The sequence below is a fragment of the Microcaecilia unicolor genome, chromosome 3 (genome assembly GCF_901765095.1).
Source record: "Microcaecilia unicolor chromosome 3, aMicUni1.1, whole genome shotgun sequence".
Lineage (NCBI taxonomy): Eukaryota > Metazoa > Chordata > Amphibia > Gymnophiona > Siphonopidae > Microcaecilia > Microcaecilia unicolor.
In genome coordinates, this window is record NC_044033.1 from 144,222,953 (window position 1) to 144,242,027 (window position 19,075).

At 47.2% G+C, this 19,075-nt stretch overlaps 1 protein-coding gene across 1 annotated transcript in view; it reads right to left on the bottom strand.

The window, feature by feature from the left end:
* AKT3 (AKT serine/threonine kinase 3) overlaps positions 1 to 19,075 on the bottom strand; it is a 559,702-nt gene that overhangs the window by 88,983 nt on the left and 451,644 nt on the right. Inside the window, exon 10 of the mRNA XM_030196428.1 lies at positions 10,868 to 10,996. Coding sequence (XP_030052288.1) covers positions 10,868 to 10,996 — 129 coding nt within the window. The remainder of the gene's footprint in view (positions 1 to 10,867; positions 10,997 to 19,075) is intronic.

Here is a 19,075-nt window from a genome sequence, read left to right on the forward strand (position 1 = left end):
TCTAGGCAAACAAATGGTAGGTCTAAATTTATTAGTATAACTTTCAAGCTCATTAATTAAGTTGAATTTTCAGCTGAAAAGTTATACTCCTAAGTATGGCTGAAAATAGGACTGACTTAGGAGCATGGCCCTAACATAGTAAATGGCAGCAGATAAAGATTTGTACAGTCCATCCAGTTTGCCCAACCAGATAAACTCATAGGATAAGGTACACGGCAGCATGTCTTATTTTCTGAATATCACGCACTAACATAGTAGATGACAGCCGATAAAAACTTGTACAGTCCATCCAGTCTGATCAACCAGATAAACTCATAGCATAACGGTATAAGGGAGCATTTCTTGGTGGTCATATTTGGTCTCCTTGGACAGACCAAGTACTGTTCAAGATTTTGTTCCGTGCTATGCCTATAAGTTTATTTAATCTCACTTATATTTCCAAACATGCTGGCTTGTGCAGCTTACGGATGTACACCGAGGAAGTATTGGTTTCACCGGTTAGAGTACTATTTTGTTCTACATTTTAAATCATTGTATCATTTGGAAGGGCTGGCTATAGGGACTCCCCCTGTATTCGGGCAAAGATTTTTTAACTTAGTAAAGGGCCATCAAAACAGACATCAGATGCAGATGAGATTCCATGTGCCCCAATGAAAGGAGAGTTTAATTTTATTTCCATTTAATTTCAGTAAATTCTATTTTTATAACACCAGACTTCCTAAAAGGTAGATTACAGCAACAGTTAAGATGAACAGTTAAGATCAAGAAACAGGATATTCTCACTGAAATTTCTCCATCTGTATTGTATAGAACAGCGTAGAAAAATGAGCACAAAATACAGAGATTATAACTGTTGTTTCTATCAGCTACAATAATTTGTACGCTATTTTAGTGATGTTCAATTTTTATTTCATGATATTTATTATCTAGAAATGGGAAGCTTTCAAATAAATTAAAAAGATGTCAAATATGTAAAAAAGAAAACAATATTTTTTGTTCTCCACCTTTTAAGGCACTGTCTATCCAACTGGAACAGCTTTAGACAGATGGACCATACATTTATTTTTAATAATCTTTTGCTTGCTTTATCATTTGCTATTGTTTTGGGTGAACTAAAATCTGTATAATGGACTAGAAAGGAGCACCCCATATCCTGTTTTCTTCAAATGTCCTTGTCAGACATCTCCCCTTGCTTCCCTGCTCCCCCCCCCCCCCCCGGTGTCCACGCACTTAGCAGTGCTGCGGCCAGTTCCAGACCAGCCAGCTCCTTTGTGGTAATGTTGGGTGTGCGGGTGGCTTGGGCAGCGGGCTGCTCACTTCTTCAGCACCAGTCTGTTCTCGGTACACTGTTAGTGTTAGTGCTGGCACTCAATGGCAGGAGGTGACGACGACAATCCGGTGTATTCCTGACCACGTGCAAGCAGGAAGACAGCAGCGCATGCGCATAGGCGCTGTTTTTTTAAAATCCATTTGGGGGTGCACTCCCTAGCTATGCCACTGATGAATAATCCTGAAAATAAAGCAACTTAAATCCATTATATGACAAAGTCTTTCTCACCCGTAAAGCCTGCAACATAGCTTGTTTGTGCCTGAAATTCATTATTTTGAAAATTACCACTCATGGTTTTGAGCCATCTGATATAACCGGGTCCAGTCTGTGGGCCTGCTCCACCCAGAATGGGCCCAGCTGGTTGCCAAGTTGTAAAGACTGTGGCAGCCATGTTTCCAAGAAGCCCACGACTTCGCCCTCGATAAACTCTTCGGCAGTCCCACCAGCTGCAAATTATTGTGGAGGGAGCAGTTTTTCAAGTCGTTCAGTTTACTCTCCAGGGCATTGATCTGCTTTTTCATTCTTTCTTATTGCTGCTCCATCTTTTGTACACTATCCTCCAATGTGCTGGTCCAATATTGAAAAGGCATCAAACTCAAGCCCTAGGCTGTCCAATCTTTTGTGCACCGCTTTGACTTTATCATATAAAGATTGCAGTTTTTAATCTATTATGGCCTTGATAGTGGCGGTAACCTTGGTGGTTATTTCAGCAGTCCATGCTGAACTAACACGGCTGGGAGGACCCAAATCCATCATCTTGGTATCAGGTCTTAGCTGCTTGTAGCCTAGTAGCATCCATTTTGGGTCTGAGATCTTACTGCCAGCCATTGACATAGCGGTAACCGGGCGGTAATGACATACGTGCACCAAATGCCACTTGGTGTGTGTCCGTTATGCGTGCCAGAAAATAAAAAATATTTTTCAGACGTGCGTAGTGGACGGGCGCCAAAAATGAAATTACCATAAGAGCCACGCGGTAGTCTGGCGGTAACTCCATTTTGGCACGCGATGGGCGTGGGTAGACGCTTACGAGGCTTAGTAAAAGGACCCCTCAATATTTTGTTTATCATACTCATTCTGAAAAGAAAATGCATATCCACGTAAATCTTGCATATAACTTATATACAAGGTAAATCACCCATATAACCAATGCATGCACAAATTCATATTATTCTCTCTAGACATGGCACATGTTTTGCAAAAGCTGTATCATGGAACCCCCTGAAAAATAAATTTCCATTAGCAATGCAACCCAAAAACTTCAAGGTGTAAAACTAATAGCAGAAACATTTTTAGAAAGAAACCTTAAGTAGCCGAACAAAACCGTCCTCTATCTGTTCAACTATCAAAGATGGTGTTGTCGTCATTTAAATACCTTTCCTGTTTCACCAGCTGATTCATAACGCATCCAATAAGAAGGCAAGAATTCAAACAAGTGACATTCATTAAAGTTCAGCATTTAATCCAAGTTTTTTGAAGTTTGAAGTTTTTGTTGCATTGCTAATAGAAATTTATTGTTCAGGGAGTTCTTTGATACAGCTTTTGCAAAACATGTACCATGTGAATAGAGAATAATACGAGTTTATGCATATATTGCATTGGTTGTATGGGTGATTTACCTTGTATATAACTTATATGCAATATTTATGTGGATATAGCTTATGCCTAAGCTTTGTGCTGTGAATTGTGTTTTTTTTTTAGAAGAAAATGCATTGCATAAAAAAATTTATCCTTCCCCTCTTATATTATAGTTTTTTTTAGAATTGGCAGGACAATATAGGGAATTTTACACTGTGCTGAAATTACTCTGTGAGTAAATAGAGATTTTGAAGTTGCTATTTTAGAAATGGACACAACCTATCACTTCTTCTACTACTATCTACTATATAATTTGTACCTCAATGTTCTATGGCTGGCTGTCTGGGTTCGTAACATCCTGATATCAGCAAGCCTCCTGCGTTCCCTTCCCTTTCACTGTCCCGCCCTCGCGTAAAGACGAAATGACGTCAGAGGAGGGTGGAACAGTGAGAGGGAAGGGAACACTGGAGGCGAGCTGACATCAGGATGTTACGAACGCAAGTGAAGGCAACGGAACGCTAGAGGGGAGGGGACGTGAGCCCAACCTGCCTGCAGGGAATGCTGGATGGGCAGGGCAAAGGAGAATCGCTGGGGAGGGCAGAATCGCGGGACACGGATGGGAGGGCAGGGCACAGGACATGGAGGAGAAGACAGAATTGTGGGACATCGAGGTGAGGGGAGGGCAGAGGAGAATCGATGGATATGGATGGGATGGGAGGAGAGGGCAGAATCGCAGGACATGGATCGGAGGGCAGGGCACAGGACAATTGCTGGACATGGCGGGGAGGACAGAATCGCGGGACGAGGGGAGGGCAGGGGAGAATCGCTGGACATGGAGGGGATGGAAGGAGAGGAGAGGAGAGAATCGCAGGACACAGATGGAAGGGCAGGGCAGAGGAGAATCGCTGGACATGGAGGGGATGGGAGGTTAGGGCTGAATCGCGGGACATGGAGGGGAGGGCGGCAGAATCGTGGGACACGGAGGGGAGGGCAGGGCAGAAGAGAATCACTGGATATGGAGGGGAGGCCAGAATTGCAGGACACCGAGGGGAGGGCAGGCAAGAGGAGAATCGCTGGACATGGAGGGGAGGCCAGAATTGCAGGTCACCGAGGGGAGGGCAGGGCAGAGGAGAATCGTTGGACATGGGGGGGAGGCCAGAATCGCGGGACACAGAGGGGACGGCAGGGTAGAGGAGGATCACAGGAAATGGAGGGGAGGCCAGAATCACGGGACACGGAGGGGACGGCAGGGCAGAGGAGAATCGCTGCACATGGAGGGTAGGTCAGAATCGCGGGACACGGAGGGGATGGGAGGGGAGGGAAGAATCACTGGACATGGAGGGAAGGGCAGGGGTGAGAGAAGAAATTGCTTCAACGAGAGCCTTAAAAACATAATCACCATTACAAGATAGCCTTGCTAGTGCCCATTTCATATTTTTGAGAACCGGCCTTTTTTTTACTAGTGTTACAATATTTATAACATTTATGTCATCTTGGCCTTAAACTATCCTCAGTGTGCTGTCAGCCTATCATGCTTTGATGGGTAACCTTCCAGCATCACAATCGCATACAGTTGCCCGTTTCATGAAAGGTCTGCTTCATGTATGAAGGTCCCCTGTACCGTGGAATCTAAATTTGGTGTTCTTCATTTATGAAGTCTCCCTTTGAATCTCTGGATCTTGTGTCTCTTAAGTTCCTAAACTGGAAAGTACTCTTCCTAGTAGTGATTACTTCAGCTAGGAGAGTAAGAGGCTCATTTTCAAAGCACTTAGTCTTACAAAGGTCCATAGGTTACTGTGTAACTTTGTAAGTCTAAGTGCTTTGAAAATACGCCTCTAAGTGAACCTCAGACCTTGGTGACATATGAACCCTACACTTAATTCAATCACCACAAAGTTGTTCTTTGGTCACATCTCAAATTCTTGCCTAAATGGTGAAATCTTTTCATCTATATGAAGAAATAATGAATACTACCTTCTGTCCAAAGTCCATCCAAGTCTTTGAGAGAAAGCCTTCCATACTCTTCACTGTAAACCGGCTTTTGCTTGCTACTTGAAAAGAACTGAGTCAGTCAGAAAATCTACTCAATTTTTGAAATCCAAATAGACAGTGTGCCAACTATAAAAAGGACTTATCACACTAGCTTTCTTCATGTATACAATTCTGTTCTGAACAAGAAAATGTTCACCTCAGCTCCAAGGTAAAGGCTCATCAAATTAAGGCTACTGCAGTGACGCTGGGCCACTTTAAGTCTACCTTGCTACATCTATGTGTATGTTTATTGAGACCTTGATATACCACCCTTCTGGGTTACAACCAAAGCGATTTACAACTGAATCAAATTCAAAAGAAAAAAATAAAAAATGATTAAAATTGAGAAAGAGTAAGATTGGAAACAAGAGGGCAAGTATAAAGGAAAAGAAAGAACAGGAAGAGGGAAATAAGGAAAAGGGGAGAAAAAGAAAATTCTAAAGGGCAGGGGCCAGAAAATAAAAAAGCAGCCCGATACGTAGCTTCATATCTTGCAGATGACAGAACCCATCAGAAAGGAGACCACACTGGATCTTGTGCTCAAATTTAGAGAAAGTGTGTGAAGTCTGAGTGGGAGCACCCTGGGCATTAGTGATCATTGCACTGTATGGTTCAATATACAAGCTAGAGGGGAGTATAGAGCATAAAACTCAAAGTCCTGGATTTCAAACATGCTGACTTTAGTAAAATAAGAGAGTACCTGAGGAAAGAGCTAAGCTGGATGGAAGGATATAAGAGAAGTGGAAAGTCAGTGGTCCAAGCTGAAAGGAGACATAAAAATGGCAACGGATCTTAACGTAAGGAAAGTAAACAAGAGGAAAAGGAAACCTATATGTGTTCACCACACGTGTCTGAAGGAATAAAGGCAAAACAGGTAGCATTTATGAAGTATAGAAGGGCGCAGAAAGAACATAGAAAAGAATACTGCATAAAGAAGTAAAGAGAAATACGGCTATCAAAAGTGCAGACAGAAGAAAATATGGCTAAAGACATAGAGGGCTTCTTTTATCAAACTGCGCTAGCACTTTGAATGGACTCTGTCGGCATTGCTGATTAGGAACTGCTAGCGCAGCTTAATAAAAGAGACCCAAAGAGAGGTGACAATGTTTTCTAGTATATTGGGGAAAGGAGGAAGGCTAGAAATGGAATTGTGAAACTGAAAGCTGCTGATATATAGAAAGCGATGAGGAAAAGGCTGATATATTAAACAAATACTTCTGTTCTGTGTTCAAGGAAGAAAATCCTAGAGAAGGACCTCTGTTGGCTGACGAAGACATATATGGGAGTGGAGTAGATATCAAATTGATCATGTAAGAAAGTATTTGTGAACAACTGGAAACGCTGAAAGTGGACAAAGCCATGGGGCCGGATGATATATATACGAAGATTGTGAAGGAGCTCAAAAAGGTTCTGGTGGGCCCTCTTAAAGATTTATATAAGAGAACTTTGGAGACAGGGGAGGTTCTACAGGATTGGAGAAGAGCGGATGTGGTCCTTTTCCACAAAAATGGTGATAGAGAAGTGGGAAACTACAAGCAGGTAAGCCTTACTTTGGTGGTAGGAAAAATCATTTAGGTGCTGCTGAAGGAAGAATCGTACAGTTCCTAGAATCCAATGGCTTACAAGATCCGAGTCAACATGGTTTTACCAAAGGAAAATGCCAAAGAAATCTGATTTCTCTGACTCAGTGACCAAAGTACTGGGTCAAGGACATGCTGGATGTGGTCTATTTGGACTTCAGCAAAGCCTTTGACACGGTTCCTCATAGGAGGCTTGTGAACAAATTAAACAAGCTGGACTTAAAGTGGTGAACTGGATTAGAAACTGGTTGACTGGCAGACATCAGAAGGTGGCAGTGAACGGAATTCACATGGAGGAAACAAAGGTGAGTAGAGGACGATTGATATTGTAGCAAATTTTATTCAATATATTTGTGAGTATCATTGCCAAAGAGTTAGAATAGAAATTGCCTTTTGTGGATGACACAAAGATTTGCAACAGAGTTGACACCCCAGAGGGAGTGGAGAACATCAGAAGTAATCTAAAAAAATTAGAAGAATGGTCTAATGTTTGGCATTTAAAATTTAATGCAAGATACACATAGGGTGTAGAAACCCCAAATTGTTGTATTCGCTAAGGGGTGAGAGACTGATAAGCATAGACCAGGAGAGGGACCTTGAGGTGATAGTGTTGAAGTATCTTAAGGCAGCAAAGCAAAGTGATAAGGCGGTTGCTGTAGCCAGAAGGATGCTAGGCTCCTTAGAGAGAGGCATATTGAGTAGAAGAAAGGAGGTTTAATGCCTCTGCAAGTCTTCAATTTTGGAGGTCGTATCTTGCCAAGGACATCAAATGACTTGAGGCGGTTCAGAGGAAGGTGACAAAAATGATATGGGGTTTGTGCCAAAATACATATGAGAAGAGACTTGAAGACCTTAATATGTATACCCTAAAGGAAAGGAGGGATGGAGGGATATGATATAGATGGAAAAATTAAGACATACCTGATCATTTTCTTTCCTTTAGTCACGGCAGATGAATCCAGGAACTGGTGTATCCATCTACCAGCAGTGGAGATAGAGAACAGACATAGACCCCCTGTGTATCGGTCCCTCTACCTTTAGTATAGAAATAATTCCAAAGCAGGAAAAGAAATAGGAACATCACTTAACTCACAATAAAAGAAACGCACTCAACCGGAATGAATAACACTCATAAGGAGTAACAAATAGAACTGTCAACTGCAAATTTGCTGAAATTGATCATAGATTGCAACAGGGAGGGATCCCGGATTCATCTGCTGCGACTAAAGGAAAGAAAATTATCAGGTATGTCTTAATTTTTCCTTCCTTAGCCTCAGCAGCAGATGAATCCAGGAATTGGTGGGATGTACCCAAGCACTCCCTACACTGGGCCGGAAGCTGCAGCTCCCCGAGATAGAACCGCCGATCCACAGTGCACACCCTCTGAGTCCACGTAGAATGCACTTTCAAAGCCTGAGGCAGAGACTTTCCAGCCAAAAGATAAGCTGAAACAATCACTTCCTTCAGCCAGCGTGCACCTGTGGCCTTTGACACTGGGAGGCCTCATCGTGGACCTGCAAAAAGGACGAATAAGTGATCAGAGCACCGAAACTCGTTTGACATTTCCAAGTATTGCAAAAGAACGCACCAAACATCTAGAAGGCGCAGCTGTCGAAAAGACTCCAGGCAGTCCTCCTTCATAAATGAAGGCAGAAAGAGAGGCTGATTCAGGTGAAAAGCAGACACCACTTTCGCAAGAAACGATGGCACCGTACAAACCGTGACCACAGATTCTGAAAACTGCAAAAAAGGGTCCCGGCACAACAGGGCCTGGATCTCTGACACCCTTTCCGCCGACGCTAGAGCCACCAAAAAAACAGCCTTAAGCGTAAGATTTTTCTGCGAAGCCTGACGAAGCGGTTCAAAAGGTGCTGACTGCAAAGCATGCAAAACAAGTTGCAAACTCCATGTAGGACATGGGACCCGCGATGGAGGACGAAGTTTCAACACTCCTTGCAGGAATCGCACTACATCAGAAGAAGGCGGTACATTGAGCGAAGGGAAGACTAGTAGAGACGTCGGGAGCGCCGCCTCCTTCACTGACGCTGCGCCTTCGCTGCCAGATGGAGGTAAATTTAAAAGGGATCTTGGGGGGGAGAAGAGGGCGGGCAGTTGGGACATGGAAGCGGGAGGGCAGGGGAGAGAGGAGCGTGGATGGGAGGGCAGCGATCATTTTCAAGGGGGGAGGGGGCGCGCACGCGCCAACTGTTCATCTGCGGGGGGGGGGGGGGGCGCAACTGATCTTCTGCAGGGGGGCACCACAGACCCTTGGCACGGCCCTGCGCATCGCCTGCCCTGTGGTTGCTTCCTCTCATGCTGTGCATGCTCGGTTTTGATGAAATTGAGCATGAGCGACATGAGAGGAAAAGCAGCCTCAGGGCAAGCAATGCGGTGGAGAACTTTGGGCTCCAACCCCCTAGTCTGACTACATGGTGGTCCTGGGGGGGTGGTGGTCCTGGGGGAGGGTTCCAGCAGCGCGGCCCTGCACCAGGCCCAGCTCAGTCTCTCAGTGGCCCTGGGTGTGAAATGCATGCTAAGCTAGTATTCTATAAAAGTTGTACTGCGCAAAGTACCCTTTACAGAATACTAGCTTAGTACAGATCATTCTGGCGCCATTTATTGAATTTTCCCCATTATGTTTAAACTGGTGTACATTTATTTAGTTACATTTGTACCCCGCGCTTTTCCACTCATGGCAGGCTCAATGCGGCTTACATGGGGCAATGGAGGGTTAAGTGACTTCCCCAGGGTCATAAGGAGCTGCCTGTGCCTGAAGTGGGAATCAAACTCAGTTCCTCAATTCCCCAGGACCAAAGTCCACCACCCTAACCACTAGGCCACTCCTCCACTCCTACATTGTTGTATGGACCAAGCCTTAGCACAGGACTGTACCTTTGGTCAAGTGGTGCTTGCCAATATGATCCTTTGAGATTATAACTCTTGCATTTGTTTATGAAGGCTGCTCCAAAGATTAAGGCAATATCAAATTGAGCAGCCCTAAGCTTGAGAGTTATACACTTGTGTGCCTTACCCAATCCTGCTTGTTATCGGAAAAAGGATCTTCACTCACCTGTTGCACGTGTTTTTTGTAGATAGCAGGACTGGTAAGTAACACAATCTCTCCCACCATCCTGAGAGTTGCTTATATTGAGCTTTGAAACTAACTGAGGAACAGAGGTGACTGCTGCGTATAGAAAAAGCAATGCATTCTCAGAACTTTACACTAACTTCTCAGCTGTGAGAAAGCAATTCTGTCCTGGCATCATTTTATTTATTTAAAAAAATGATATCCCGCATTATCTAAACATCAGATGACATCATCTACTAGTGTGCCTTATAAATCCTGCTGTCCATGGAAAACACTGTCACAGGTGACCAACTTTGCTTTCTGTAGACTTTACAGAATTTTCATAGTAAAATTACATAAACACTTCACTTTGAAAATTATCCAAGTAAAAGCACCCATACATAGTTATGCTTGCTACATTGTGCAGATGCTTTTTCTGAATAAAAATGCACATACTTTCAAACTTTCTAAAGTATACGTCTAGTTCCAAACCCTGTCCCTCTACTTGCAAATACAAATTAAACTTGTATTTTATCTTTATATATGGCTAGATTCTATATATCATGCCTAACAAATTGGTGCATATTCTATAAACTGTGCCTAAATTTAGCATAGCGCCCATCTGCGTGACTAAATTTAGTCATGAGCAGTTATGTCAAGTAAAACTTTGTGTAAATGCCTATGCCTAAATTAGGCACAGACCAGGTGTATTCTATAGCAACGCACATAGTTTTTAGAAACACCCGCGACCCATCCATTCCACGCCCCCTTTTCACCTAGGTGCCTTAGAATTTACATGCATTACTGTACAGTATATACTTAGACAGTTGTGCATGTAAATTCTAATTAATACCAATTAGTGTCAATAATTGCTTGTTAATTGGCAATTATCAGCGCTGGTTGGCTTGTTAAGCTAATTAAGTTGTGCATGCAAATCCAGAATACGAATGGATATGTGCACACAACTAGGTCACACTATATAGAATCTGGGGGATAGTGCGGAAAATATTTATAAAAGTCAATTTCCATAAGTAAAGTACTACTTTACCCTTTGAAAATTATCCTCTGTATGGGTAAGTACTGGGGTAAAAGACAGTTATACTACATAATGCAGAACACTAAAAAAGCCCTGTGTTATGAATCTTTGGCTGCCCTAAAGAAACTCTATTCCTTATTATGAGGTCACCCATAAATTTTCTCATAAATCTGCAGTTTTTTCATAAAATCTACTTCAGTGCCATAAAACTATTGTGCATAAACTACTTTTAAGCTAAATCCTACCTCTGGAGCCAAGTATTCTGGAGTACCACAAAATGTCTTCATTGTAGCTGCATCTGTGATTCCTTCTTTGCACAGTCCAAAATCTGTAATTTTTATGTGGCCATCTTTATCCAACATAAGGTTCTCTAACTATATGTTACACAAAAACAAATACAGTAAACAAAATTAACAGAATGCAAAGAGGTTTGATATACTGGTCTCACTTATTAAATATTATTAAATGAGCCAAGAACCAATGAATTTGCCAAAATGAAATGTGTTATTGTAAAGTTTAACTGTTATAACAAACATTATGCAAATATTACTTTGTAGGGATTTTTTTGTCTCAACTAAAATGTACTATTTATGAGTTTACTAGAGAGTTGATTATACTTCATACTTCAGAAGTTACTTAATAAGAATCAACTTTTGTGAGTTTGCAATAACAAAACTGTTTACAATAAGACAAACCAAACAGCAAACTTATTCACCTGTAGTAATGCGTTCTTCGAGGACAGCAGACCAAGGATTCTTACAAGTGGATAACTTCCACCAGTGAAGCCCTGGTGTGGACGTAACCCAGCATCCCAGAATCTTAAAGAAGCCTTTGGTAGGCCAGTACCATGCGTGCCTGAGTAAAGCGAATGCTACATACCTGTAGAAGGTATTCTCCGAGGACAGCAGGCTGATTGTTCTCACTGATGGGTGACGTCCACGGCAGCCCCCTCCAATCGGAAACTTCTCTAGCAAAGTCCTTTGCTAGTCCTCGCGCGCCCGCGCGCACCGCGCATGCGCGGCCGTCTTCCCGCCCGAAACCGGCTCGAGCCGGCCAGTCCAGTATGTAGCAAGACAATACACTTCAAGGGAAGACACAACTCCAAAGGGGAGGCGGGCGGGTTTGTGAGAACAATCAGCCTGCTGTCCTCGGAGAATACCTTCTACAGGTATGTAGCATTCGCTTTCTCCGAGGACAAGCAGGCTGCTTGTTCTCACTGATGGGGTATCCCTAGCCCCCAGGCTCACTCAAAACAACAACCATGGTCAATTGGGCCTCGCAACGGCGAGGACATAACTGAGATTGACCTAAAAAATTTACCAACTAACTGAGAGTGCAGCCTGGAACAGAACAAACAGGGCCCTCGGGGGGTGGAGTTGGATCCTAAAGCCCAAACAGGTTCTGAAGAACTGACTGCCCGAACCGACTGTCGCGTCGGGTATCCTGCTGCAGGCAGTAATGAGATGTGAATGTGTGGACAGATGACCACGTCGCAGCTTTGCAAATTTCTTCAATAGAGGCTGACTTCAAGTGGGCTACCGACGCAGCCATGGCTCTAACATTATGAGCCGTGACATGACCCTCAAGAGCCAGCCCCGCCTGGGCGTAAGTGAAGGAAATGCAATCTGCTAGCCAATTGGATATGGTGCGTTTCCCTACAGCCACTCCCCTCCTATTGGGATCAAAAGAAACAAACAATTGGGCGGACTGTCTGTGGGGCTGTGTCCGCTCCAGATAGAAGGCCAATGCTCTCTTGCAGTCCAATGTGTGCAGCTGACGTTCAGCAGGCAGGAATGAGGACGGGGAAAGAATGTTGGCAAGACAATTGACTGGTTCAGATGGAACTCCGACACGACCTTTGGCAAGAACTTAGGGTGAGTGCGGAGGACTACTCTGTTATGATGAAATTTGGTGTAAGGGGCCTGGGCTACCAGGGCCTGAAGCTCACTGACTCTACGAGCTGAAGTAACTGCCACCAAGAAAATGACCTTCCAGGTCAAGTACTTCAGATGGCAGGAGTTCAGTGGCTCAAAAGGAGGTTTCATCAGCTGGGTGAGAACGACATTGAGATCCCATGACACTGTAGGAGGCTTGACAGGGGGCTTTGACAAAAGCAAACCTCTCATGAAGCGAACAACTAAAGGCTGTCCCGAGATCGGCTTACCTTCCACATGGTAATGGTATGCACTGATTGCGCTAAGGTGAACTCTTACAGAGTTGGTCTTGAGACCAGACTCAGACAAGTGCAGAAGGTATTCAAGCAGGGTCTGTGTAGGACAAGAGCGAGGAGCTAGGGCCTTGCTGTCACACCAGACGGCAAACCTCCTCCATAGAAAGAAGTAACTCCTCTTGGTGGAATCTTTTCTGGAAGCAAGCAAGACGCGGGAGACACCCTCTGACAGACCCAAAGAGGCAAAGTCTACGCTCTCAACATCCAGGCCGTGAGAGCCAGGGACCGGAGGCTGGGATGCAGAAGAGCCCCTTCGTCCTGCGTGATGAGGGTCGGAAAACACTCCAATCTCCACGGTTCTTCGGAGGATAACTCCAGAAGAAGGGGGAACCAGATCTGACGCGGCCAAAAAGGAGCAATCAGAATCATGGTGCCTCGGTCTTGCTTGAGCTTCAACAAAGTCTTCCCCACCAGAGGGATGGGAGGATAAGCATACAGCAGGCCCTCCCCCCAATCCAGGAGGAAGGCATCCGATGCCAGTCTGCCGGGGGCCTGAAGCCTGGAACAGAACTGAGGGACTTTGTGGTTTGCTCGAGATGCGAAGAGATCCACCAAGGGGGTGCCCCACGCTTGGAAGATCTGGCGCACCACTCGGGAATTGAGCGACCACTTGTGAGGTTGCATAATCCTGCTCAGTCTGTCGGCCAGACTGTTGTTTACGCCTGCCAGATATGTGGCTTGGAGCACCATGCCCTGACGGCGAGCCCAGAGCCACATGCTGACGGCTTCCTGACACAGGGGGCGAGATCCGGTGCCCCCCTGCTTGTTGACATAGTACATGGCAACCTGGTTGTCTGTCTGAATTTGGATAATTTGGTGGGACAGCCGATCTCTGAAAGCCTTCAGAGCGTTCCAGATCGCTCGCAACTCCAGAAGATTGATCTGTAGATCGCGTTCCTGGAGGGACCAGCTTCCTTGGGTGTGGAGCCCATCGACATGAGCTCCCCATCCCAGGAGAGACGCATCCGTGGTCAGCACTTTTTGTGGCTGAGGAATTTGGAAAGGACGTCCCAGAGTCAAATTGGACCAAATCGTCCACCAATACAGGGATTCGAGAAAACTCGTGGACAGGTGGATCACGTCTTCTAGATCCCCAGCAGCCTGAAACCACTGGGAAGCTAGGGTCCATTGAGCAGATCTCATGTGAAGGCGGACCATGGGAGTCACATGAACTGTGGAGGCCATGTGGCCCAGCAATCTCAACATCTGCCGAGCTGTGATCTGCTGGGACGCTCGCACCCGCGAGACGAGGGACAACAAGTTGTTGGCTCTCGCCTCTGGGAGATAGGCGCGAGCCGTCCGAGAATCCAGCAGAGCTCCTATGAATTCGAGTCTCTGTGCTGGGAGAAGATGGGACTTTGGGTAATTTATCACAAACCCCAGTAGCTCCAGGAGGCGAATAGTCATCTGCATGGACTGCAGGGCTCCTGCCTCGGACGTGTTCTTCACCAGCCAATCGTCGAGATATGGGAACACGTGCACCCCCAGCCTGCGAAGTGCTGCTGCTACTACAGCCAAGCACTTTGTGAACACCCTGGGCGCAGAGGCGAGCCCAAAGGGTAGCACACAGTACTGGAAGTGACGGGTGCCCAGCTGAAATCGCAGATACTGTCTGTGAGCTGGCAGTATCGGGATGTGTGTGTAGGCATCCTTCAAGTCCAGAGAGCATAGCCAATCGTTTTCCTGAATCATGGGAAGTAGGGTGCCCAGGGAAAGCATCTTGAACTTTTCTTTGACCAGATATTTGTTCAGGGCCCTTAGGTCTAGGATGGGACACATCCCCCCTGTTTTCTTTTCCACAAGGAAGTACCTGGAATAGAATCCCAGCCCTTCTTGCCCGGATGGCACGGGCTCGACCGCATTGGCGCTGAGAAGGGCGGAGAGTTCCTCTGCAAGTACCTGCTTGTGCTGGAAGCTGTAAGACAGAGCTCCCGGTGGACAATTTGGAGGTTTTGAGGCCAAATTGAGGGTGTATCCTTGCCGGACTATTTGGAGAACCCACTGATCGGAGGTTATTAGAGGCCGCCTTTGGTGAAAAGCTTTCAACCTCCCCCCGACTGGTAGGTCGCCCGGCACTGACACTTGGATGGCGGCTATGCTCTGCTGGAGCCAGTCAAAAGCTCGCCCCTTGCTTTTGCTGGGGAGCCGAGGGGCCTGGCTGAGGTGCACGCTGCTGACGAGAGCGAGCGCGCTGGGGCTTAGCCTGGGCCGCAGGCTGTCGAGAAGGAGGATTGTACCTACGCTTACCAGAAGAGTAGGGAACAGTCTTCCTTCCCCCGAAAAATCTTCTACCTGTAGAGGTAGATGCTGAAGGCTGCCGGCGGGAGAACTTGTCGAATGCGGTGTCCCGCTGGTGGAGAGACTCTACCACCTGTTCGACTTTCTCTCCAAAAATGTTGTCCGCGCGGCAAGGCGAGTCCGCAATCCGCTGCTGGAGTCTATTCTCCAGGTCGGAGGCACGCAGCCATGAGAGCCTGCGCATCACCACACCTTGAGCAGCGGCCCTGGACGCAACATCAAAGGTGTCATACACCCCTCTGGCCAGGAATTTTCTGCACACCTTCAGCTGCCTGACCACCTCCTGAAAAGGCTTGGCCTGCTCGGGGGGGAGAGCATCAACCAAGCCCGCCAACTGCCGCACATTGTTCCGCATGTGTATGCTCGTGTAGAGCTGGTAAGACTGGATTTTGGCCACGAGCATAGAGGAATGGTAGGCCTTCCTCCCAAAGGAGTCTAAGGTTCTAGAGTCCTTGCCCGGGGGCGCCGAAGCATGCTCCCTAGAACTCTTAGCCTTCTTTAGGGCCAGATCCACAACTCCAGAATCATGAGGCAACTGGGTGCGCATCAGATCTGGGTCCCCATGGATCCGGTACTGGGACTCGATCTTCTTGGGGATGTGGGGATTAGTTAGAGGTTTTGTCCAGTTCGCAAGCAATGTCTTTTTTAGGACATGGTGCAAGGGAACAGTGGACGCTTCCTTAGGTGGAGAAGGATAGTCCAGGAGCTCAAACATTTCAGCCCTGGGCTCGTCCTCCACAACCACCGGGAAGGGGATGGCCGTAGACATCTCCCGGACAAAGGAAGCGAAAGACAGACTCTCAGGAGGAGAAAGCTGTCTTTCAGGAGAGGGAGTGGGATCAGAAGGAAGACCCTCAGACTCCTCGTCAGAGAAATATCTGGGGTCTTCTTCTTCCTCCCACGAGGCCTCACCCTCGGTGTCAGACACAAGTTCACGAACCTGTGTCTGCAACCTCGCCCGGCTCGACTCAGTGGAGCCACGTCCACGATGGGGGCGTCGAGAGGTAGACTCCCTGGCCCGCATCGGCGAAGCTCCCTCCGCCGACGTAGTCGGGGAGCCCTCCTGGGAGGTGGCCACAGTCGGCACCGCACGCGGTACCGACGTCGGGGACCTCACCCTGGGCGATGGGCCAGCCGGCGCCACGCTCGACGGTACCGGAGGCGCAAGCACCGCCGGTACCGGAGGGGTAGGGCGCAACAGCTCTCCCAGAATCTCTGGGAGAACGGCCCGGAGGCTCTCGTTCAGAGCGGCTGCAGAGAAAGGCAAAGAGGTCGATGCAGGCGTCGATGTCAGAACCTGTTCCGGGCGAGGAGGCTGTTCCGGGCTGTCCAGAGTGGAGCGCATCGACACCTCTTGAACAGAGGGTGAGCGGTCCTCTCGGTGCCGATGCCTGCTGGGTGCCGACTCCCTCGGCGACCCAGAGCTCTCGGTGCCGACGCGGGGAGGCGACCGGTGTCGATGCTTCTTCGATTTCTTCCGAAGCATGTCACCGGAGCTCCCCGGCACCGACGAGGAGGACGTAGAATCCAGCCGTCGCTTCCTCGGGGCCGAGGCCGAAGGAGGTCGGTCTCGGGGGGGCTGTACCGCAGGAGCCCTCAGGGTAGGAGGAGACCCACCCGAAGGCTCACCGCCACCAGCAGGGGAATGGACAGCCCTCACCTGCACTCCTGACGATGCACCACCGTCCGACGACATCAGCAGACGAGGTCCCGGTACCACCGACGTCGATGCAGCTATCCGATGTCTCGGCGCCGATGCAGAGGCCCGATGCCTCGATGCAGGGGCGGCCGAGGAAGATGGTCTGGACGCTGACGACGTCGATGCACTCGAAGATCCCGGTGCCGATGCCGACGAAGAGCCCGAGAACAACACGTTCCACTGGGCTAATCTCGCTACCTGAGTCCGCCTTTGAAGCAGGGAACACAGACTGCAGTTCTGAGGGCGGTGCTCGGCCCCCAGACACTGAAGACACGACGAGTGTCGATCAGTGAGCGAGATAACCCGGGCGCACTGGGTGCACTTCTTGAAGCCGCTGGAAGGCTTCGATGTCATGGGCGGAAAAATCACGCCGGCAAAATCAAAGTCCGAAATGACGGAAAAAGAGCACCAAAAAATTTGTAAGGGAGAAAATCTCGACCGAGGCCGAAAAGAGGCCTACCCCGACAACGAAAGAAAACTTATCGGGGCAAAAAGCTGGAAGTACGGGGAGGATTAACACGAAACTCGGGGGGGGGGGTTTCCGGAGCACTTCCCGACACTTGAAAAGACTTTTCCGAAGAAAAACACGTCAAAATAAATTTTGGACGCGCGAGGTCGACTTTCCGGGGCTCGACACGGCGAAAACACGACCGTACCGAGTGCGGACAAAAGAAGACTGGCCGGCTCGAGCCGGTTTCGGGCGGGAAGACGGCCGCGCGAGGACTAGCAAAGGACTTTGCTAGAGAAGTTTCCGATTGGAGGGGCTGCCGTGGACGTCACCCATCAGTGAGAACAAGCAGCCTGCTTGTCCTCGGAGAATGTGAAATCCACAGTTCAATCAAAATGCAAAAAGAATGCAACTCCAAGGGGAGGAGGGAGGCATTGTGAGAATCCTTGGCCTGTTGTCCTTGGAGAACACTTGCTACAGGTGGGTAACTTTGCTTTCTCTGAGACAAACAGGCTATAGGGTTCTCAAAAAGTTGGAATCCCTAGCTACCAGGCTTACCGAAAACAACAAACAACAGTCAATAGGGACTTGCAATGGCAAGGTCAAACAGAACTAGTAACAATAACAACGAAAACAGTTTTATTGTGAAGGTGCAACCTGGAACAGAAAAGAATGGGCCTAGGAGGATTCTAAAGAACTGTCTATCCAAATTGTGTCGGGTATTCTGCTCAAGGAAATAGTGAGATGTGAATGTGTGAACTAAAGACCACATCCTAACTCTGCAAATTTCCTCAGTGGAGGCTGATCTCAAGTGGGCTACCGAGGCAGCAATGGCTCATGACCCTCCTAAGTCAACCCAGCCTGGGCAAAGTGAATGAAATGCAGTCTGCTAGCCATTTGGTCAAAGTGCTTTTACCAATTGCTGCTCCCATCCTGATTGGGTCAAAAGAAACAACAAGCTGAGTTGATTGTCTATGGCTTTTAGCCCGCTCCAGATAGAAGGCCAAGGCTCGCTTGCAGTGCAATGTGCTTTCACAAGGATGGGCATGAGATTTTAGGAAGAATGTTGGCAAGATCAATTGACTGGTGCTGATGGAACTCCAACACTACTTTAGGAAGAAACTTAGGATGTGTGTGGATGACTACTCTGTTATGATGGAACTTTGTGTAAGGTGAATCTGCTACTCGGACCTTCCAGGTCAGATACTTCAGTTTAGTTTAGTTTATTAAAATTTGATATACCATCCTTCACAGGCGTATCAGAGTGGTGTAAAAAGAACTACAAAATATATTAGGGAATGAAAGCAGAGAGAAAGCAAAGTCACTCATCTATAGCAGGTGTTCGCTGATGACAGGAATCCAGTGGCTCAAAAGGAGCTTTCATCAGCTACGTGAGGATGATATTGAGGTCCCATGACACAGTTGTAGGTTTGATGGGGGATGGGGGGGGGGGGGGGCTTTGTCAGAAGCAAACCTCGCATAAATCATACTAGAGGTTGTACAGAGATGGGCTTACCCTCTACACGGTAACGGTAAGCACTAACTGCACTAAGGTAAACCCTTAAAGAATTGGTTTTTAGGCCAGACTCAGAGACGTATAGAAGGTATTCAAGCAGGTTTCATGTAAGGAAAGAAAAAGGATCTAGGGCCTTGCCCTCACACCAGTCAGAAAGCCTTCGCCACTTAAAAATATAACACCTCTTAGTGAAATCCTTCCTGGAAGCCAGCAGAATCCCGGAGACACCCCCAAGCAGTCAAATAGAAGCAAATTCTATACT